Source organism: Staurois parvus, unplaced genomic scaffold (assembly GCF_062004578.1).
Source record: "Staurois parvus isolate SC_StPar_1 unplaced genomic scaffold, SC_StPar_1.0 ptg001538l, whole genome shotgun sequence".
Classification (NCBI taxonomy): Eukaryota; Metazoa; Chordata; class Amphibia; order Anura; family Ranidae; genus Staurois; species Staurois parvus.
Window position 1 is genome coordinate 149,488 of NW_028319334.1, and position 24,721 is coordinate 174,208.

At 41.9% G+C, this 24,721-nt stretch overlaps 1 protein-coding gene across 4 annotated transcripts in view; it reads left to right on the plus strand.

The window, feature by feature from the left end:
* The window catches only part of LOC149435331 (nuclear factor 7, brain-like), a 192,926-nt gene that overhangs the window by 129,736 nt on the left and 38,469 nt on the right, over positions 1–24,721 (plus strand). Inside the window, exon 8 of one of the 4 annotated variants that reach the window (XM_089662775.1) lies at positions 15,672–17,020. The exons of the other annotated variants lie outside the window; for them this stretch is intronic. Within the exon in view, the coding sequence (XP_089518901.1) occupies positions 15,672–16,240 (569 nt within the window). The 3' untranslated portion in view covers positions 16,241–17,020. Of the gene's footprint in view, positions 1–15,671; positions 17,021–24,721 lie in introns of those variants that run through there. 4 annotated transcript variants of the gene reach the window in all.

Here is a 24,721-nt window from a genome sequence, read left to right on the forward strand (position 1 = left end):
GAATAACATTACTTGGCGTTGAGTCCAACTGCTTCTAGGAAAGTCTTCTAAATGCAGCTAATTTCTAAAATTTAGTTTGTGTGAATGTAGCCTAAGGCGGTTTTTTTTTTTTTTTTTTTCTTCTATGGTGATAGATATGTACTTGATTCAGGGGTTTCTTGTGTTTTTGCTGTTGATACCTTTTTTGCTCTAATAATTAAGCGAGAGGAAATCTTTCCCCATATATGCGGCCGAGCGGGCCGCGTTTTGCACGGGCACAAGAGCCCATTCATTTGAATGGAACCCCATGACACGCAGGGAAGAAGTCCCTGCACTTCTTTGGAAGACGCAGCCGAGGTTCCCAGTACAGTTGCGTTTTCCAGTGCGGGCGGCGTGCCATTAGAACTGATGGCACCCGCCCGCGGGTCCACATTCCTCTGTGCTGGTGGTGCGACTGCATGGATTTTCGTGCGGATCCGCAGCGGCACCACCTGCACAGATGTGAACCTAGGGTAAGTGAGGAGAAATCCTCACTTAGCAGTCACCGAAACAGGTGTCCTCATTGGAAGATTTTACGGTTATTCCTGTTCTGGTGCCAACATTAAAAATGTTGGAAAACTTGGATGACAAAATAGGGTGAATCTCACCAGCTGAGAAGCATCCAAACGCACCTTTTAAAAAAATAAAAAAAAAAAATATTTTGTTGTATACTTTGTTGATATCAAGGCTTTTGCCCTCATTTATTATGAGTGACTGTGATTTTGTGTGAATCCTTCATTTGCCTGATGTTACTAAACTGGCCAAAAATATTTATAAAAAAATCTCCCTGCAAGTTAAGAGCATAATGTGCTAGTATGCATCGCATAAAACGTACCTGAAAACGAAGCCCTCCCAGAGGAGCTTTGCCACAGCTTCCATCTTCACCCAGTCTTCCTTCCGGGTTCATGAGCTGCAGCCATCTGATTGGCCGGGCCGCAATGCCATCACTCCCGCTCATGCGCACAGGAGTTTCGGCCATGGCACGGCTCTCTAGATAGACGGCACACCGTCCATTGAGAGCGCGGTGTGTATGTTCCGGTAACATCACCGACGCTTCTACAGTAAATATCTCCTAAATGGTGCACGTTTAGGAGTTATTTACAGTTCCTACAGGTAAAAGATGCAAAAGGTTTTGTTTACCTTTTAAATAGTTTTGAGCAGTTTGGTACAAACTATCTCCCTCTCGATCGCGTGCACTCGTTGTCAGAGCTATATGAAGTGTATGTAGCATTGACTACTTAAAGTATATGGCTCTGAGTTCTGATGGTGCTTCCCGTCCACTTTCCGGGACAAAATTGAGTCTGGCCAAGCACTGCTTAGCTGTTCGTAGAGCTCTTTGTATTTTTATCAATGGCTACAAGGCTTCCTCAAAGTGGCCAAGATGGAGATGTGGCAGATGATGCCATGACCTTCACCTTGATAAAATACAAATCTTCCTGTGAATACCTGAGCCATGCTCAACCCGACTTGATCTTTTTCTGGGGACAGGAAGTTGGCGAAGGTGGTGGTGGTGACATAAACGCCTACATCTCCGCCCACATCTCCAACTTGGCCATTCAGAGGAAGCCTTGTATTCTTCAGGTTTCCTGATTTGATTTAGTTACGGGAAGGAGACAGGAAGTCCCTATCCCTCTGCCAGCTGTATACTGTATGTAGCTGATGTTAAATACAGTTTTCATACACTGCTGATCGGTGGCACCAGTGAAGCAAATCGTTCATTTGAAGCAGCTTGTTCCAAGCAAACCAATTGAAGGTCAACGAAACTTGGAGTTGGGGAAAGATTGTGCATTTAAAGCCTATATGTTGGGGTTTTTTTTTTGTTTTTTTTTATTAATGAACTGTTTTGCTTGCAACTGTTAGGCTCCATGCACACTGCGCTTAAAACAAACGCCAGCTCCCTTGGCAGAGCATTTTTGTACACAGGAGAGTTTAGTGTTTTTTTCTGCCAGGCTGCCCCAATCAAAATCGCAAACCAGAAGGTTTTTTTTTTCTTTTTTCTATTATCGCCTTTTAAACGTTGAGCTTAAAATATGCCTCTAATTGTTCTAATGTGCATGGACACACAGGATAACATTGAGCTGCTTCTACAGGCAAAACACAAAATTCCTGCAGAAGCTGAGATTTATTTTATTTTTTAAAGCCAGTGTGCAAGGAGCCCTAGTATCTGTTGGACTTCTCTATAAACAAATTATTAGATACTGGCTGAAGTAAGAAAAACCGATGTTCAGTTATGCCAATATTTCCAAAAATTGAGATTAGCGGCTTTCATTCTTGATGAATATGTTAATGGGTGTGCGTAAAATTAATAACTTTTTCTGTCTATGGTAATAATGGTTGTCTTATAAACTTGAACACAAAGAAATGCTTAGAACTATTTCCTCACTTTCATTGTCAACACAAATGTGTTAAAATAAAGCTTTTTTTTAAAACATGGATAACAAGGAGCTTGTTTTCTTGGAGATGAGTATTGTCCACTTTGCCAGGACATTGGTATAATTAAAAAAAAAAAATTTGGATTTCAGTACACATTTTGTATTTTTTCTATGCAGGCAGCAATTTTGTGCCAAAGTAGACTAAATGCACATAATCGGTCAGCCAGAAATGCCTCGCCTCTGCTGGTCTACTAGCAGAGATGGGGCTGTCTGCTTATTCATTTAGGCTCTGTCAGTGGGGTCTGTTTGTGTTGGAACTGCTTTTCTCCCCATAAAGGTAAACGGGAATGCAAAAGCGGCGTTAGGCGCTCAGTTGCATCTGTCAGTAATCTGTGACTGATCTCAACAGCACTTCAGACTGAACTCGAGTGAAAGCTGAATGGGTCTGAAAGCAATCTGCATCAACCTAAGGCATTTTAATGGAAGGTTCTTCCAAGCATGCAATGATCTCTGGACTTCGATGGAACAGCTGCCATACTCAGATGCATTCTTTATGTACACCCTGTTCCAAATTATTATGCAAATTCTATTTAAGTGTCACAAAGATTAAATATTTTGTTTTTCAGTTTAACTCATGGATGGCATTGTGTGTCAGGGCTCTTTTGATCACTGAAAACAATCTCGGACACCTGTGATAATTAGATTTGCAGGTGAGCCCAATTTAAGCAAAAACTACTAAAGGAGGGTGTTCCATATTAAGCAGAGCACCATTTTTGTATGAGAATAATGATGAAATAAGTATTTTATATGGAAAATAAATAAAAATTTAAATAAAAAAAAAAATTAAGCAGAGCACCATTTCCAAGCAATATGGGGAAGAAAAAGGATCTCTCTGCTGCCGAAAAGAGTGAAATAGTTCCATGCCTTGGATGAGGTATGAAAACATTAGATATTTCACGAAAACTTAAGCGTGATCATCGCACTATTAAAAGATTTGTGGCTGATTCAGAGCATAGACGGGTTCGTGCAGATAAAGGCACATTGAGGAAGACCATTAAAAAAATACCATTACATAGCAGCAAACATATTTGAAGCTGATGGTGCCTCTGGAGTCCCACGGACATCAAGGTGTAGAGTCTTGCAACTGTGCATAAACCTTCTATTCAGCCACCACTAACCAATGCTCACAAGCAGAAATGGCTGCATTGGGCAGAAAAATACATGAAGACTAATTTTCAAACAGTCCTGTTCACTGATGAGTGCCGTGCAACCCTGGATGGTCCAGATGGATAGAGTAGTGGATGGTTGGTGGATGGTCACCCTGTTCCAACAAGGCTGCGACGTCAGCAAGGCGGTGGTGGAGTTGTATTTTGGGCTGGAATCATGGGAATAGAGCTGGTCAGCCCCTTTAGGGTCCCCGAAGGTGTAAAGATGACCTCTGCAAAGTATGTGGAGTTTATGACTGACCACTTTCTTCCCTGGTACAGAAGGAAGAACTATGCTTTCCGTAATAAAATCATCTTCATGCATGACAATGCACCATCTCATGCTGCAAAGTATACCTCTGCATCAATGGTTGCTAGGGGGATAAAAGGAGAGAAAGTCATGGTGTGGCCTCCATCCTCCCCTGACCTCAATCCTATTGAGAACCTTTGGAGCATCCTCAAGCAAAAGATCTATGAGGGTGGGAGGCAGTTTACATCCAAACAGCAGCTCTGGGAGGCTATTCTGACATCTTGCAAACAAATTCAAGCAGAAACTGTCCAAAAACCCACAAGTTCAATGGATGCAAGACTTGTGATCTGCTATCAGATAAGGGCTCCTATGTTACAATGTAACGTAACCTGTTCAAATGTTTAAAAAGATAAAATGTTGTTAAAAGTTTGATTGAAATAGCTTTTGATTTCAGTAAATATGCTGCAAACACAACAAATGACAATTTTCAGTTCTTTACAACCTATAAAGTGTTTTGAAACTTACTGGGCGGAATAATTTGGAACAGTGCATTGGAAGTTTTTTATGTTTAAAAAAAATACTGTTATTAGGAGGTTTGTTCAATAAAATGTGAATTGTACTCTTAATAGTTAATAACATGAGAATTATGCTGACTGTTATTTACATCAATTATTTAGGTAAATGAGAAAAATATCATTTGCATAATAATTTGGAACACAGTGTATGGTGCACAATGAAAACCTGTGGCTTTGCTTAACTAATAGGCAGACTTGATGAAGCGCTCAACTTATATAAAAGTGAAAATTATCTCCTTCAAAAAATTAAATAATCATCAATCTACAGAATAACTAGTGCAAAATCCCCACACAAATTATAGACCCCCTGGTGGTAATTAGTGATAATCAACAAAATGACACTTGAACTGTGCAAAGTGATAAGTATTATATAGGAAAATAATTCAAAATCAATTCGACATTATTGGTGATGCCACACTGTGCAAAATAATAAAAGTGTTCAATACACGGTGGTTATGACTTCACTCCATGCTGCAATTGTGCTCTTCGTGATACTCTTGATGTGACTCCCCTCAATAGTAGCCAAAGTGCCCCCTCACCTTCCACATTCGACCCTTGCAGGTCACAAAGCTTTATATATGTAATATATCTCTGCCAGGTTTTTGATACTCCACTGCCTCCACCGACTTAATCAAGATCCTCCTCCAAGCAATGAGTTCCTCTCAAATGCCTTCCCTCACAATACGGACTCAAATACAGGGCACATATGCAAGAACAAACAGACCTCCATAGTGCAACACTGTTTTAATGCACTCAAGGTTAGACAGTAAAAATCCTGATCCTGAAGAAGCCACGTGATCGTGGCGCAACGCGTCGACGTACTTCCGGTTCCGGGTTCGGACGCCATCTTTGTACACCTGAGTATACCCATAGCACATGGGAAACTGCTTCTCTCTGTTGGAGGATATGTGAGTGCGATTTTTACTGTCTAACCTTGAGTGCATTAAAACAGTGTTGCACTATGGAGGTCTGTTTTTTCTTGCATATGCGCCCTGTATTTGAGTCCGTATTGTGAGGGAAGGTATTTGAGAGGAACTCATTGCTTGGAGGAGGATCTTGATTAAGTCGGTGGAGGCAGTGGAGTATCAAAAACCTAGCAGAGATATATTACATATATAAAGCTTTGTGACCTGCAAGGGTCGAATGTGGAAGGTGAGGGGGCACTTTGGCTACTATTGAGGGGAGTCACATCAAGAGTATCACGAAGAGCACAATTGCAGCATGGAGTGAAGTCGTAACCACCGTGTATTGAACACTTTTATTATTTTGCACAGTGTGGCATCACCAATAATGTCGAATTGATTTTGAATTATTTTCCTATATAATACTTATCACTTTGCACAGTTCAAGTGTCATTTTGTTGATTATCACTAATTACCACCAGGGGGTCTATAATTTGTGTGGGGATTTTGCACTAGTTATTCTGTAGATTGATGATTATTTAATTTTTTGAAGGAGATAATTTTCACTTTTATATAAGTTGAGCGCTTCATCATAAATATAATTTGTTTGCACATATCTTGAGGTATAAAGAATAGGTGATAGCAGCTTACTTTTAGTCACTAGGTTCTGTGGAGCGCAGGGGGATCCTTTGTATATTTAATAGGCAGACTTGTTCCACCCGTTGGCTTGTATACAAGTTTTGGGCAGTTTTTGGACATTTTACCAAGGCACCCCTGAAGAAACCTCAAGGCACCCCAGGGTGCCTGGGTACCCAGGTGGAGAAAGGCTGCTAGAGCATCAAATAGGCACAGATAGTTTGTAAATCATAGTGCTGTTCACAGAAATTGTTAGGAGAGAAAATTGTCTCCGCGGGTTTCGCACAACCCAATCAAAAATTGTGCAGCCATTATATTCTTTCTTCCCCCTGTAAATAAATCAGGATTGATTGAATGTTCATGATCTGAAACAAATGATGTAATCCAGTAACTACCTCCCAGCATGGCACGTGCATCTACTAAGCTATACATCAGCCATTTCCCCACACACTCTGCCTCCTGTTTTCGCAGAGCTGTAATCACGAGGAGGGAAAGGATTCAATGACTTCTATTTTACCTACAGAGGAGTGCGGGGTGAGAAGTGCCTTCATACGCCTCCCCCACCCCTCCTGTCCAGGGATACGTTCAGATGCTTTGAGTTCTGGAACATGTGGTTTCGAAGGTCGGCGATAAACTAAAATCCCAGATCAAGCATACAAATCCATAACATCACTAGGGAAGCGTTTTTTGAGAACAGTCTTGACATGCAGGATATCAGAATGGAGGAGCAAGTAAGTTTTTCAGAAAAAGGACTCTGTACACAGACTAACATCTATAGTGTGTTTAACTACTTCATCTCAGGAAGATTTTACCATCATGACCAGGTCATTTTTTGCTATACCGCACTGTGACAGTACAAAATTTAAATTTATATCATTTTTTCACACAAACAGAGCTTTCGTTTTGTGGTATTTGATCACTGCTGTTTTTTTTAATTTGTGATATAAACGAAAAAAGACTGCAAATTTAAACCAAAAATAAAGCTTTATTTTTATACGTTCTGCTATAAAACACATTCAGTAAAATAAATTGTTTTCAAAACCTTTGGGCAAAATGAATATTGATTGGTTTATGTGAAAGTTAAGCACTTACAAACTTTTGGATATATACTGGAATTTTTTTTTTGACCATTTCAATACCGTGCAATTTTACACCTTCCTGCCCAGGCCATTTTTCAGGTTTCAGCGCTCTCACACTTTGAATGACAATTGTGCGGTCATACAACATTGTACCCAAACTAAAATTTTATCATTTTCTTCACACAACTAGAGATTTCTTTTGGTGGTATTTAATCACCGCCGGGGTTTTTATTTTTTGCTAAATTATCAAAAAAAACTAAATTTTTGAAAAAAAAACACATTTTTCTTTGTTTCTGTTATAAAAGTTTGCAAATAAATAATTATTCTTCATAAATTTAGGCCAAGATGTATTCTGCTACATGTCTTTGGTGAAAATAACCCAAATTAGGATGTATTTTTTAGTTTGTAGGAAAGTTAGAGTTCACAAACTATGGGATATCTGAATATTGATCAATCCTGAAGTACTGACGGCCAATCTAATTTCTTGAGGTCCAAGAATGCCAGAAAAGTACAGATATCCCCCAAATTACCCCTTTTTGCAGAGTAGACAGTCCGACGTACTTCATAAGAGGCATGGCGAGTTATTTGAAGTTGTATTTTTTTGTCATAATGTTTCGGAAAATGAAAAAATGCAAAAAAGTATTTTCACTATTTTTTTACATACTGTCACCAGTGCAGTACAGCGTCATCATATAACTGGCATGGCGGTGATCAGGGACACTGACTGGTGACAGTATGAAAAAAAAATATATATTTTTTTTTAATTTTTTATTACATTTTTTTTAAAGATTTTTTTTTCATATTTCACTATGTCCAAAGTAGTACAATGTTACCATGGTAACATTGTACTACTTTGGGGAAGTGATCAGTATTTATTTTTTTTTACACAATTTGCTTATAGCTAAGAATTACTTTGCTATAAGCAAGCATTTACCTGAATGACATCGATTCATTCAGGGTTTTTTTTTTTTTTTGTGCTTAGCTGTGATTTGGCCACAGCTAATCACATGACATGTGCATGTGATTAGCTGTGACCATCCACAGCTAGACAGTAGTATACAATGGATGGCATGAATGAAGCCATCCATTGTATACAACTGTCATGTGACCTGCTGTGATTGGTCACAGCAGCTCACATGGTACCGGCAACAGGGCCGATACTCAGATCTGTCATCGGCCATGTCCGAGGTACACGGCCGGTGATAGATCGCGCCGCTGCACGGCTCTGCAAGCACGAAAAGTGCGCATTTGCAGGAGGACACCATTTGGCGTCCAACCCGGAAATGCAGTACGTTTTGCCGGCCGCCTTTTGGCTATTGGCCGGGCGTGTATTGGTTAATACTAATAGCTGCAATCAGTGATTGTTAATGAGGCTGCAAGAGTGTGGTGGGCAATCTCACACTGCCTAACTTCACTGACATCACCAGTGACATCAATACGGTGATAATACGGTACACTCACTGTACTAATGGCCTTGGCTGGGATGGGGTTAACATCTAGGGCAATCAAGGGGTTAAATGTTTGCCTAACTTGTAATGTGTGTAAAGCACGCTGATTTTATTAAGAGGTCTATCAGTTTCTCATCCCTGACAGATCGCTACATATGTACACAGCTCTGTATTGAAAGTCATTGTGAATCATTGTCCGGAACTTGCTGACAGAGACCCGCTGTATACAATCACAGCAGGTAGCGGGGGGGGGGGGTTCGTCAACCACACTTGCTCAAAACCTGGCGGCTGGCGGTGGTGGCTGCGCTGGTAGATTCCAATGTACCCTTCTGTACTCGTGGATGTTGAGATCACTGGGGACGGGGATGATGTCACTTCCGGGTTTGAAGGTGGAGAAAGCGGCTTGTGTTCGGAGTGTCCATGCTCCTTCAGGCCATCAAGCTCCGAGCGCGAGCTGCCTCCTACGCCCCCAAACTCGAAAGTGACATCATACCCCTGTCACCAGCGTTCTCAACAACCACACGTACAGCAGGGGTAGGCTGGAATCCACCAACGCAGCCACCTCCTTGTCATTTTGGGACACAGACACCTGGTAGGACCACACCGGAATTGCACAGTGGGACATACACATTTACAAGCTCTTTCATCTACCTTTTGTGAGTTGCCTATACAATTACTATTAAAATGATTTAATTGTACTCCACTTAGACGCGCTGCTCCCCCTCTTTCTTGTCACTTCCATCTTCTAGTTCGTAGTGGAACTGGCTGCCTTCAAGAACTTATTATCTTTGGACTTTTACTCAGACACTTTTTTATATATAAATTTCCCCATGGACTTTCCATTATCCATTAAGTTATGTTTACAGAGCACATTAAGATATATAGGATTTTCTTTGTTGGGTGCAAAATATCCATCCTTGTATCATTAACTTCTTTACATCTTACAAGTTTTGAACTTTCTTTTCTACGCTCACAAATAAAAAAAACCTCTAGCCTCATACCCAAACTTTCCTCTGCTCCTCCCACGACCTCCTGCTCTCTAGCTCCCTTTTCTCCTCCTCCCATGCTCGTCTCCAGGACTTTTCCAGAGCTTCCCCCATCTTCTGGAACTCTACCCCAATCTATCAGACTATCGCCTACTCTGCCCACTTTTAGGCGATCTCTGAAAACCTATCTCTTCAGGGAAGCCTATCCTGCCTTCAGCTAATACTGGATTCTTCTATTCCTCCTACCAGTCCATCCCGCACGGTTATTACCTTTTGTACCACCAGCCCCTCCCTCCTAGATTGTAAGCTCTCAGGATCAGGGCCCACCTAACCCTCTTGTATTGAACTGTATTGTTGCTGTATTGTCTCCCTGTTTATTGTAAAGCGCTGAGCAAACTGTTGGTGCCATATAAATCCTGTATAATAATAATATGAAAAGAACTCTTACACTTTTATATGGTTCATCCAAATGGTAATGATTTAATACTGCTTTTAAAATGTAACTGCAAAATCAACAAATAACCTATGTGATGTAGTCTATCAGTAGCATTAACACAGCAGTTTTTGTTTTTCTTTGTGATATGTGATGATATAGATGTGGGGATGTACCATATACATGGGGGGCCTACAATGGTCTATTTATATGATTTCACCACTTGCTGACCATAGGCCGTCACATTACATATTTGGTTAGTAGTGGTCATACCGGATGGTGCCTGCAGCTACATGCATGATCCTGGTAGCAGAATGTTCAGCCAGCTTTCCTGTTTAATGCAGAAGTAACTCAAGTGCCACTCAATCACCTTTGTGGACAGTGGAAGTGGGTCCCCCTGCCACCAACTTTCCCAGGTGCCCTGTCATTGATCTCAGTGGATGGATTGGTGCCCCATCATTGAGGTCAGTGGATGGAATGGTGCCCCAGGAGTCGGATAAAGGCAAGCAAAGGGCCACATCCAGGCCATGGGCTGCAGTTTGGAAATCACTAGTGTAGAGAATGCATGAAATCTGTTGGGTTAATTTTTGCAGTCTGCATTCTGTTGGGGAAATGTAATTTCTTTTCGCAACAGAAAGTGGAAGGAAGTTTCCAAATGGAGGGGAATCCCCACTTAGTGGTCACCAGAATAGGTGTCCCCTTTATTCCTGTTCTTGTGCCAACCCTAAAAGTTTTTATTTTCAATTTACTATTGCCCCTTAATTTTGTCCTGGCAACAATGGTTTCAAAGAGAAAAAGAAAACTAATCTCACCAGCTGGGATGCATTAAAGCCAGAAGTGCTTTTGTGTGTGTGTGTGTGTGATGGTTTTTTTTTTTGGGTTTTTTTTTTAACGTTTAAGTATCTGCAATATTGTAACTCGCAAGGTTGATTGTGTGCAGCATTACCTGGCATGTACTTTTTTGATGCTGCTTAAATAAACAAACCTTTCCTCTACCTTTACTTGGTTATTTCAACCCATATGAAGCTCATGACTGTATCCATTGGACTTCAGTATAAACGAATCCTCATTGGACACTGGCCATGGTGAAACATTAGTGCCAACACTTCAGAGAATTGAGAAGAATCTTTTTCTTTCTGAGTGTAATATGTTCTTTTTAGTGGAGCACTAGGAAGCACACCCCCTATGATTATGTGCGGTTAGCACGAAACGTATCAGAGAGGAGCAACAGCGTCGTGACGTCACGCCGCCGGTCCTGGCGGTCATCTTGGGAGTTGCCTAATGGTCAGTGATTTTGTTTCTTCCTCTGTATTTTTTTGGACTAAATACCATAAAAGGTATCACACTATTGGCCCTCCTCTCTTCTGGGTTCTTTGTGATCCACCAACAACCTACAGAGCTATATGAAAGTGGAAACCGAGCCATACTACCAGCAGGAGGGAGCAGTGAGGGGGAATACCTGACCAGACCAGATCCATCCACACAGGAGCCTTCAGTGTATCCATAGAGAATATTGTGTCTAAATGCGCAGATTAACTGTGCGTCTGGTGAGTGCACAGCCTTTTTCTTCACACCGGTTATCTCACCATTGTCTGGATGGAGCACTTATTACTGGAGATAATTTGATCTCCCATATTCACATTGGGACAATTATTCCAGCACCTCTACACACCATTGGTCACTTTAACAGTGACGGACTATATGACACCACAGAAGTCACTGAATTCTCATGCATTTTTGGCACTTTGTCATTAGTCACTTCATTTTATGATTTTATAATTCTTTTGGCATAATTTATACTATAATCATTGCTATTTGTTGATTATTTAGCGCCGCACCTTATTTTTAGATTTTCTTTTTAGTGGGTATACTGTGTGTTGCGTGAAATTGGTAATACCTTTCTGTTGTGTATATTCAGTCTATGCTAACTTTACTAGTTTTGTCAGCATGCACAAAGAGCAATGCTCAGGACTGTTGCTTCATTTTAATTGTTCTACCACATGTTAATAAAGCTTTGATTATGCTTTAAATCCCTACATATATACCCAATGAAGTGACTGGTCTCAGGTAATACCCAGAGATGAAACAAATCCTCCTACATGAGTTGTACCTGTTTATCTGCGGTCTCCTCTTCTCTATGTTCTGTGTGTGCTGAATTTATAAAGATTGATTGAGTTCAGTAAAAAAAAAAAGAGGGGGGGGGGGGCAGAGAGCTGAAATTACACACTGCAGAGCTCAGTGATGAAAACTGATTGGAGGGAACAGAAACACCCCTCTCCTCACAAGAAAAGATATGAGGCTGTCAATCTGCTGGAGCTCCCTCCCCTGTCACTATTTTTCTCTTGGTGTCAGGAAAACTTGTTAGAAGTGACTCATGCTGATAGCAGAGGAACAAAGCTGCAGACAGAAATTACACTTAGTGCTCTTAATTGAGACAAGTACACACCATAGAGGGATATGCTTTGTTCATATTTCATGTCTGAGGTTTTCAACCACTTTAAGTGGAACTAAACCCGACAAATTAACTGTTTCACAAAACGGTGACATTTTAAGGCATGCCGTCAATCATGGTCTCAGTTGCTTGTTCTCACAACCAAACTGTCAAGCCCTCAAATGGCTGGTTTCAGCACTGATCACACGTGCAACGCCATGGTAACTGTAAATCAAACAGAGGCTAAAATGGCAGTAAAGGAGAACAAGGTTTAGTCCTGCTTGAACTAGTTCATGTTTCCCTGTTCGGTGAAGGGCACAGCCATACTTCATGACAGTTGGGTATGATATCGCCACCTACAGGATCAGTATGTGAGGTGCAATTTAAACTAAAAGCACACCCAAGGGGCGGCCCTCTGGAGGTGAACAGACCCCCACACACACACACATTTACTGTATTTTTTTTTTTCTTTCAATGTTGAAATTGGGTGAATAGTACATAGGAATATTTTCAATTTCCAACGCTTGGGCATCAATTTGTGTCAAAATATACTTGAATGCGGAGATCAGATTAGGCACAATCAGCCAGGAGTGCCTTCCTCCTAGCAGAGATCAGATTAGGCACAATCAGCCAGGAGTGCCTTCCTCCTAGCAGAGATCAGATTAGGCACAATCAGCCAGGAGTGCCTTCCTCCTAGCAGAGATGGGGTTTGCTGCTTATTCACTTTGGTCTCTATGCAAGTGGGCTTTTATTTGCAACTGCTCTGTTAATGTATGTGAATGCAAAAGCAGTTTGGTGCAGTTTAGGAAGTCAAGCGCACCTGTCAGTGAACTGTGCATGATCTCAAAAGCATTTCAAACGGATCTCAAGTATGGTCTGAAAGCAATCTCCATCTACCCATTGATACGAGCCCTTATACAGAGGGTGCTTCCGAGCATGCAACCAGCTCTGGACTTTGATGGAACAGCTGGCATGCTTTGCAAACTACAGATGCGCTCTTTATCAAATTAACATTTTTTATGCAAATAAAGTATAAAGCATTTTATTTTGTGAAGGTAAGGTGAAAAAATAAATTGCTTTAGTCACGTTTTTCGTACATCTCCTAAAACTAGTCTGTAGAGAACCACTGCATAATTGTTAATGAGACAGCTGTATAAAACCATAAAAATACTTCATGTAATGCTTAGTTCAGCCTTTCTCAGCCTTTTACCTGAAAGCAAATTAGTGTTCAATTTCTCGGGGAACCCATGTTAAAAGGGATTTATCAAGGGTCAGTGAGAAGAATGCTGTTTTCATTGGTGGTCAGTGAGAAGAATGACCCCTTTACAGTGGTTTTGAGAATGTCACCTTTACAGACATAAAAAAAAAGATCATTGCTGTCATGACACTGTTGTTTGATCCAGAAATGTGCAGGCACTATCAGATGGGGTTCGATCAGCCACAGCTCCAGGAACCCCTTGCAACCTCTGGAGGTATCCAAGGGTTTCAAGAAAACCTGGTTGGGCATGGTTAACTTAGACATTGGTGGTCAGTGGGAGGAATGCCCCTGATATTGGTGATCATTAGGAAGAATGCTCCTTACGTTAGTGGTCAGTGGAAAGCATGCCCTCTTTGCAGTGGTGATGAGAATGCCACCTTTACAGACATCTAAAAAGATCATTGCTGTCATGACACTGATTGATCCAGAACTGTGCAGGCACCATCAGATGGGTTTGATCAGCCATAGCTCAAGGAACCCCTAGCAACCTCTGTAGGAACCCTGGGGTTCCAAGAAATCCTGGTTGAGAATGGTTGACTTAGATGGTGCCCCTGACATTGGTGGTCAGTGGGAGGGATGCAGCTGACATTGGTGACCAGTAGCAGGAATTGGTGGTCAGTAGGAAGAATGCCCCCTTTACACTGGTGGTCAGAATGATAGTGCACAGTGACCTCAGCCCTGGAGGGGAACATAGTTGAGCCTACAATGGGCCTGCACTTTTAATTGCCAGCTTGGATGGTGTTCCAAGGAAACGGTGATATTAGCAATTAGAAAGGTTTAGTGGCTAAGTGGATGCAGCACAGGTGTCTGCTTAGGTAAGAAAAAGTCCTGTGCGGTTCAGAATATTATTTTCTAGTGTTCTTCAGTTATGCAGATCCCTAGCCACTGGTAAATTGTGCGTGGGAATAAGGAAATATGCACTACATTTCTACATCTCTTTAGAAACCTTGCAAATACCTGTTGATAATCCAGGAATCCAGTGAGCTCCTAACTTTCTGTAGTGAGTTGACAACACTGCACTGAAATCCAAAGCAGTGTTGTCAGCCCTGCTCAGTTCGTTTCTGGAAATTACAAATCTCTATAATTTGGAAATGATACAGGAGGTGTTCTGTTTCCTACACATTTCTTGTCCTAGGTTGACAATGCTCCTCCACAGATGCAGCACTCCAGTGATAGCTGCATAGCATTCCTCAGGGAGAGTTTCCTGATGGTGAGAACAATTGATCATGCTTGCCTGCTAAAACGACTACTTGTAGTATCCATTGGAAGCCTATGTGACAGGGTGACAATGTAGCAGCACAGTTGAAAGACAACAGCACAGAGCCATGGTCACCCTATAGGAAGAAGTGTCTGAACAAGGACCTTCATGGCTTGATCACCAGCTATGAATTTCATCATGAAAGCTGCATCTTTTTAAATATTGAAAATTACTTCAAATTGCGTGAACATAATAAAATGTTGAAATTTTAGTGGTCTGGTTTGGTTTACATGCACTTTAGGTTGACAGTGGTCACTCGAGGATCATAGCCCTTCCAAAGATGAAGGGTGCCTTGAGCCAGGAATCTAGAGAGGAATGCCGAACAAAGCCTAGAGGAGGATGAGGAATAGAGCCAGAATAGAGGGCCATAGGGAAGTTTTTAAGGGGATTGTGCATTTCCAGTGTTTTAAAATGAATGAGTTGCCCTAATTCTACGCACCAGACCACAGCGATGTGAATGGGCCTTTAAGTCACAACTCCAGGCTCCTGCCATCCCCCCCTGCAAGCTATTTTACCAGTTTGATCTCAGTCCAAATCAGTCATGGAAGTTTCATATCTGCAGCTAATTTGAAGAATTGTGCTTGCCACTGTGGGTTTGACAAGGCTGCAGTATGGCTGTGAATAGGCCATGTAGCCCATGCTGTGCAGCACCTTGAGCAGTGCAAGAACCCACCTTGGTAAATTCCTAGTATGTGTGCAATGTTCCACCCTGCACGTAACTCAGCTTTAACAATGGATTCATCCTTCAAAACGAATTGAAAATAAAGACCCAACCAGTTTTAGAAAGCGCATTTTAAACTTCTTTAATTGTTCATTACAGAATCTAAGGAGATTTGGATCGTTGGGAATGATTGGGTGACCAATTCTGTTCAAGTAGCAAGGAGCAGCTCGTACGGAATGAACCTGGGACTTGACAAGAAAGAGTTTACCGTGCGTTGGATGGAAAAGTACGACCTTCTGTGGCGTGACTTATTGCCGGATCTGAACCGGGCTGCTTCTTCCCTGGGAGAACCAGACATTGTATTCATCCATCTAGGGAGCAGTGAGCTGGGGCAAGAGCCCGTTTCAGAGTTTATAGCTATGGTGAAACAAGATTTATGTCGCCTTACTGAGAGTTACCCAAACACGATCTTTATCTGGTCCACAATAATGCCCAGAAGAGAGTGGATGAATACGTTTGTAGAAAAACTCAGAAAGAAATATAATGGTAAAGTTTCTTTTTTTGCAAAAAGGCATGGGCTCAAGGTGGCTTACCTGCAAAAAGTTGAGAAGATGTCTAAAGATCGTTTACGGTACAGGGGTAAATATTGTTTGGAGGATATCCGTGAAGTCTTTATTCAGAGCCTCAAACACTCCTTAGAAATCGCAATCAACCAAATGAAAGCTTAATGCATTTCAAATCCGCTAAGTCCCGTTATTCGATACTGGGACAGTTCATTTTAAGGTTTAGCTGAATTCAGTGATACGTCTAAAAGCATTTCCCTATAAGATGAAAATTGATTATTTTTAGTTTTTTGTTTTTTTTTTTTATCTGGAGTGACGTGATTTGTTCCTTATTCCGGGGCTCAACATAGATCCTTGTGACAGTTTTATTCTGAAATTGTCTTCACTTGTTAAAAAATTTTATTTAATTTTTTTTAAAAGTGATTCTGTTGCTAAAGACTTGGAAATAATAAAACCTAGTAAAGGAAAATAACTATCTAGCAGCATTCCTAATCTTGTATCCTTGCTGTCCCATTTTTTTTTTCTTAGACTTTAATTTCAACAACTCTGGCATGCAGGATTCTGCTTCCTGCATTTCTGCCTGTAGGGTGGCTTCGCTGCTTTGCAGTTCCCCTTGGGTCCCCAGCCTCACCACCCTTGTGTTCACTTTCCTGGTCAAGACTACATGCAGATAATCAAATGCTCCGTGTGCCATTTAACACATTGCATGTCTGCGGCCTTCCAAAATGCATCAGTAGTAGGACATTTAAGGCTCGGTTGAATTTGCATTCTAGAATGTTGATTGTTTTCCTATGGGGTAGAAATTACATTTTCTCAGACTTTAGGTTCCTTAGTGTGTAGTTTTATGTTACTAGTGAGTAATGTGTATCAGATTCCGGTATTTACTGTAGACCACGGCTTCCTTGTTAACACTTTTTTGTTATATTAAAATCATTTTCCTTTAAACTCCTCAGTGTATTCTTTGTGTTATAACTATGGTGAGTTTGTGTGTACTTGATTATGGTGAAAATATTCTTGGTGTATGTAAAGCTTTACACCTTTTATGATCTGACCTGAGAACGAACCTTAAAATGCATCAAACACTTTTGATGGCACCTAGAAGATGGATAATTTGGCTGCATTCTTTTGGGGGCTGGTTGTGAACATGCACATACATACATACATACATATATATATATATATATACACACACACACCCACTGAAGTGACTAGCCTCAGGCGAAACCCAGAGATTAGGCAAATCCCCTAACATCCCCTATAAAATTAGCTTGCAGCCCTCTCTCCTCTACAGCCATTCAAATTACACAAATCAAAGGCTGTTTTTCAGCTTCAGAAGGCAGGGATCTGATGTCACACTACTCGGAATAGAGCAGGAAGCTGAGTGCAATTTGAGACCTGAGTGGAGGGAAAGGACAAACCCCCCTCTTGACAGTCTCATAGAGATTCATGTACATCTGAGGCTGACAATCACTTGCTGTGTGCTGAAGGGGTGGACGGGTGTCCCCCAGGAATCAGTGGTGTTACATAGTCTGGCTGAAAAAAGACAAAAGTCCATCCAGTTCAACCATTAACCAGTTAAACCAGTGTTTGATCATAACCTGTCAGAAGTGGCTCTGATAGTGGAAGGTGCGAGCAGACAAGATCACATTAAATGCTTTGGACTGAGGCAAGTGCACTCTATAGAAGAATGTGCTTTGTTCATTTTTCATTTCAGAGGTTTACAACCACTTTAACTTCTTGTCTTGACAACACAAGTGAGAGGAAGTCTCCAAATTGAGGTAAATTCCCACTTAGGCTAGGTTCACACCTATGCAGGTTGTGTTTGAGCCCTTTCTGCATTGCGTTTTTTTGCGCATTTTTGATGCATTTTTTTTGTTGCTTGACAGATTTAAAATGCAGCAAAAACACAATACATGCTCTTCTGCAGTGTTTCCTTTGAAGTATTAGAACCAAAAATGCAACTTTTTGCGTTTAAAAAAAAAAAAGAAGTCTGACCCTTTCCAAGAAACGTACCAGGTGAAAACGCGGAGATGTGAACATGTCCCATAGTAAATCATGTTACATGGACTGTACTGCGTTTCTGCAAAACGTTGCAGAAAACGCTTAGGTGTGAACCTGGGGTAAGATGGTTGTCACAGGAACAGCTGTCCTCATTGGAAGATGTCCCCTTTTATTCCTGTGATGGTGCCAACTCTAAAAATGTGTTTTTTTCATCAGTCTCAGTCCTGGCTACAATGATCACTCAGACAAATTGGGGTGGGGGTGCAGGGGATCTATAATTTTATGGTATATATATTTTAGAAATATTTCAAAATTCTCCTGTCTGGATTCTGTTGGAGGTTTCCTTTCATCTTCAATTTCCGGGACAACAGGAAGTTAGAGGAAGTCTCCAACCTGAAGGGAAGTCCCCACTTTCTGGTGTGACTGGAACAGGAGACCCCATTTACCCCTTTAGTCCTGTCCCTTTTATTTCTGTTCTGGTGTCAACTCTAAAATTTTTAATTTTCCATCACGTTCTGTCCCTGCAATCTCAGCAGCTAGAACAAACCCAAAACTATTCTGTAGGATGTGTTAGTATTTTTTTTAATATTTGAAAATTAATGAACAAGTACAGTGGGGCAAAAAAGTATTTAGTCAGCCACCAATTGTGCAAGTTCTCCCACTTAAAAAGATGAGAGAGGCCTGTAATTGGCATCATAGGTAGACCTCAACTATGAGAGACAAAATGAGAAAACAAATCCAGACAATCACATTTGGCTGATTTGGAAAGAATTTATTTGCAAATTATGGTGGAAAATAAGTATTTGGTCAATATCAAAAGTTCATCTCAATACTTTGTTATATATCCTTTGTTGGCAATGACAGAGGTCAAACGTTTCCTGTAAGTCTTCACAAGGTTGGCACACACTGTTGCTGGTATGTTGGCCCATTCCTCCATGCAGATCTCCTCTAGAGCAGTGATGTTTTGGGGCTGACGCTGGGCAACACGGACTTTCAACTCCCTCCAAAGGTTTTCTATGGGGTTGAGATCTGGAGACTGGCTAGGCCACTCCAGGACCTTGAAATGCTTCTTATGAAGCCACTCCTTTGTTGCCCGGGCGGTATGTTTGGGATCATTGTCATGTTGGAAGACCCAGCCACGTTTCATCTTCAATGTCCTTTCTGATGGAAGGAGGTTTGCACTCAAAATCTCACGATACATGGCCCCATTCATTCTGTCCTGTACATGGATCAGTCGTCCTGGTCCCTTTGCAGAGAAACAGCCCCAAAGCATGATGTTGCCACCCCCATGCTTCACAGTAGGTATGGTGTTCTTTGGATGCAACTCAGCATTCTCTCTCCTCCAAACACGATGAGTTGTGTTTCTACCAAACAGTTCTATTTTGGTTTCATCTGACCATATGACATTCTCCCAATCCTCTTCTGGATCATCCAAATGCTCTCTAGCAAACTTCAGACGGGCCGGGACATGTACTGGCTTAAGCAGGGGGACACGTCTGGCACTGCAGGATCTGAGTCCCTGGCGGCGTAGTGTGTTACTGATGGTAGCCTTTGTTACGTTGGTCCCAGCTCTCTGCAGGTCATTCACTAGGTCCCCCCGTGTGGTCCTGGGATTTTTGCTCACCGTTCTTGTGATCATTTTGACCCCACGGGGTGAGATCTTGCGTGGAGCCCCAGCTCGAGGGAGATTATCAGTGGTCTTCCATTTTCTAATTATTGCTCCCACAGTTGATTTGTTCACACCAAGCTGCTTGCCTATTGCAGATTCAGTCTTCCCAGCCTGGTGCAGGTCTACAATTTTGTTTCTGGTGTCCTTCGACAGCTCTTTGGTCTTCACCATAGTGGAGTTTGGAATGTGACTGTTTGAGGTTGTGGACAGGTGTCTTTTATACTGATAACAAGTTCAAACAGGTGCCATTGATACAGGTAATGAGTGCAGGACAGAGGAGCCTCTTAAAGAAGAAGGTCCAGGTCTGTGAGAGCCAGAAATCTTGCTTGTTTGTAGGTGACCAAATACTTATTTTCCACCATAATTTGCAAATAAATTCTTTCCAAATCAGCCAATGTGATTGTCTGGATTTTTTTTCTCATTTTGTCTCTCATAGTTGAGGTCTACCTATGATGCCAATTACAGGCGTCTCTCATCTCTGTAAGTGGGAGAACTTGTACAATTGGTGGTGACTAAATACTTTTTTGCCCCACTGTACATATGAATCTTTTATTTACCACGTGCAAGCAGCAGCATGTGTAGCAAAATATGAGGGGCGTTAAGTCAAACTGGGACTTTTGAGTTTATATAATAAAAGAACACATTTCAAGAAGTGGAAACTGTATTTATTTTTCGACATCCTCCCCTGCTACATTTATACACTTATCCCAGCGTTTAATGTCTGGAAGGCGTTGGCATAGAAAGATGGGTTTTTTTTCAGTACGCCTGAACCATCCTAGAACAGCCGGCTTCACTTCATCCCAGAAAACACTTGCTATCACTTCACCTGCAGACGCAATTGTTCAAAATCTTTTTGGTGGTGGTGAGTCTGCAGGCTTCCACTGCTTTGCTGCTCATTTTTACGAAATGATGTCCCCAGGTTTTGCCACATGTAATGATGTGATCTAGAAAATCCTGTCCTCTGTCAAAAGGCTCCTTCAGCACAGTGCAGACTTCTGTGCCAGTCAGAAGCGGAAAGCTCTCTTGGTACCCAGTGAGCGCTAACTTTTCGAAAATGCAAATGTTTGTGGATGATTATCACCGTTCCTACAGAAAGAATTTGTCTCTTGTTCAGGTTATGTGTCGATTATCCAGGATCAGGTGTTCCAAGTTCTGAATGATCACAGGAATGACTGCTGTGGGCTGAGAACCACAGAGGCTGGGATTTGAAATGTTTACACCATTCATATGTCTTCCTGCAGCTTAGCGTCTCATCACTGTGTTGTGCTTGAAGTCTTCTGTAGATATCGGTGGGTTTTATGCCTTCGTTCACCAGAAACTTCACCACACGCTGTCCCATGCACGCACCAACATTGTTGTCTGCCATCTTGATTAACGGTCTCTGGACTGGCCCACAACATGTGCGCCGCCTATCAGTAATAGGACACACTTGCCACTTGCTACTGCTTCTAGTACCGCCACGCCAGCATCGCCTTTTATACCCGTAAAATTAAAATTCTTGGTTTGACTTGAACGCCCCTAGTAGATCTGAACAACAGGGAGGTAAGTTTACACACATCACAGAATCGGTGAGCTTGGAGCTACTGCCTCCTATTAGATAATGGGACTGTCTGCTTATTCATTTAGGGCTTGTGTTAACGTCTTCCTGTCCGCCCATAGTTTGTAGACGGCTGCTTGTACCCTTACAGACTGCAGTGCCAGCCAACCACAGGGTCCCTGATCAGTGCCCCAGTGTACAGTTGAAAATATATTGTGTTTTAATCATTGTTTATTTTGTACATTAGCTAGTGTAGCCTGTATTGAACTACTGCATGATTAATGGGACTGCTGTGTGAAACCGTTTAAATACTTAATGCAACACTTAGATCAGCCTTTCTCAACCTTGTATACAAAGGAATATTTCAGGTCTCGGGAAACAGCTGTTAAATGAAATCATCGAAGGTCAGTGGGGAAAATTCCCCTTATACTGGTGGTCACTGGGAAGAATGCCCCCTTTTGAGAATGCCACCTTGTACAGACATCTAAAAAGATCATTGCTGTCATGACACTGTTGATCCACAACTGTGCAGGCACCATCAGATGGGGGGGTTCATTCAGCCACAGCTCAAAGAACTCCTAGCACCCTCTGGAGGAACTAGGGTTGTAAGAAAGCCAAGTTGAGCATGGTTGACTTGGATAATGCCCCTGACATTGGTGGCCAGTGGGAGGAATGCCCCTTACGTTGGTCAGTGGGAAGGATGCTCCCTTTACAGTGGTGGTCAGAATGTCACTTTTACGGGCAGCTAAAAAGATCATTGCTGTCATGACACTGGTGTTTGATCCAGAACTGTGCAGAAACCATCAGATGGGGGTTCGAATAGCCACAGCTCAATAAACCCCTAGTAACCTCTGGAGGAACCCTAGGATTCCAGGAAACCCTGGTTGAGAATGGTTGACTCATAATACCCCTGACATTGGTGGTCAGTGGAAGGTATGCCCCTGATATTGGTTATCATTGGGAAGAATGCCTCTCACATTGGTGGTCAGTGGAAGGTATGCCCATGACATTGGTTGTCCGTGAGAATAATGCCTCTCACATTGGTGGTCAGTGAGAAGAATGCCTCTCACATTGGTGGTCAGTGAGAAGAATGCCTCTCACATTGGTGGTCAGTGAGAAGAATGCCTCTCACATTGGTGGTCAGTGAGAAGAATGCCTCTCACATTGGTGGTCAGTGAGAAGAATGCCTCTCACATTGGTGGTCAGTGAGAAGAATGCCCCTCACCTTGGTGGTCAGGGGGAGGATTGCCCCTCATATTGGTGGACAGTAGGAGGAATGCATCTGATATTGGTGGTCAGTGAGAAGAATGCTCCCTTTTCAGTGATTGTCAAAATGCCACCTTTACAGACAGCTAAAAAGATCATTGTCATAAAAGAACCGTGCAGGCACCATTGGATGGGGGGTTCAATTAGCCACAGCTCAATGAACTCCTAACAACCTCTGGAGGAACCCTAGGGTTCCACGAAACCCTGGTTTAGAATGGTTGACATACAGTATAGATGTTGGGGCATGATGTGAATATACACGACAACCCTCAGCCCTGGAGGGGAACATGCTTGAGCCTACAATGGGCCTGCACTTTACATTTCCAACTTGGATCATGTTCCCAGGAATCTAAGATACCTGCACTTACAAAATGTTGGTTACGTGGGTGCAGCACAGGTGTATGCTTAGATGAGAAAAAGTCCTGTGCAGTTCAGAGTATTATATTCTAGCGTAATGCAGTTTTAGCACTTGAGGATCCCTAGCCATTGTTAACTTTTGTGTGGGCGTATTAAAAGAATATGCTCTAAATTTCTACAATACATGCACATTTCTCCGTCTCTTTAGAAACCTTGCAAATACCTGTTGATCATTGCAGGAATTCAGCGAGCTCCTAACTTTCTGTAGTGAGTTGACAACACTGCGCTGAAATCCAAACCAGTGTTGTCAGCCTTGCCTAGTTACATAGTTACCTCGTTAGTCTGGCTGAAAAAAGACAAAAGTCCATTCAGTTCAACCATTAAAAAAAAAAAGTTATCCTACACCCACAGTTGATCCAGAGGAAGGCAAAAAAACCCCAGCAAAGCATGATACAATTTGCTCCTGCAGGGAAAAAAATTCCTTCCTGATCCCCAGAGAGGCAATCGGATATTCCCTGGATCAACTTTACCTATAAATGTTAGTATCCAGTTATATTCTGTGTATCCAAGAAAGAATCCAGGACTTTCCTACAGCAATCCACTGAGCTGGTCAGAACCAACTCTGGAGGGAGTCTATTCCACATTCTCACAGCTCTTACTGTTAAGAAACTTTTCCGTGTTTTGGAGATTAAATTTATTTTCCTCCAGACGTAAAGAGTGCCCCCTTGTCCTCTGTGATGATCATATCCCCCCTTAATCTCTTCTTCTCAAGAGTGAATAAATTCAGTTCCTCTAAACTTTCCTCATAGCTGAGCTCCTCCATGCCTCTTATCAGTTTGGTTCTTCATTTCTTGTCCTAGGTTGACAATGCTCCTCCACAGATGCAGCACTCCCGTGATGGCTGCATGGCGTTCCTCAGGGATAGTTTCCTGATGGTGAGAACAATTGACCATGCTTGCGTTGTCTGCTACAATGACTACTTGTGGTCTCCATTGGAAGCCTGTGTGACAGGGTGACAATGTAGCAGCACAGTTGGAAGACAGGGACAGAGCCATGGTCACCCTATAGGAAGAAGTGTCTGAACAAGGACCTTCATGGCAGGATCACTAGATATGAATTTCATCATGAAAGCATCATCTTTTTAAATATTGAAAATTGCCTCACTAGGATGAGAATGCAGCTCCTCCGCAGATGCAGCACTCCAGTAGTGGCTGCTTGGTGTTCCTCAGAGAGAGTTTCCTGATGGTGAGAACAGTTGACCATGTTTGTGTAGTCTCCATTGGAAGCCTGTGTGATAGGGTGACAATGTAGCAGCATATTTGGAGACAGGGACAGAGCAATGGTCACCCTATAGGAAGAAGTGTCTGAACAAGGACCTTCATGGCGGGATTTCAAGATATTATTTTCATGAAAGCTGCAGCTTTAAAAGAAAAAAAAAAAAGACTTTAAATTACATGAACATGTTAATGATTATTGACATTTTTAGTGGCCTGGTTTAGATGCACTTTAAGTTGACAGAGGTCACCTGAGGACCCTAGCCCTTCCAAAGATGAAGGGTGCTGTGAGCCAGGATACTAGAGAGGGTAACTACCACAGAATGCTGAAGAAAGCACTGGAGGAGGACAACAGAGCTGGAGTAGAGTGTCATAGGAAAGGGTTTGGTTTTTTTTTTTCGTTTTTTTTTTTTCTTTTGTAGGTGACCGTTTCCAGTCCTTTAAAATAAATGAGTTGCCCTAATACTACGCACCAGATCATAATGATGTGAATGGGCCTTTAAATCCCAATTCCAAATTCCTGCCATCCCCTATTCTTTCCC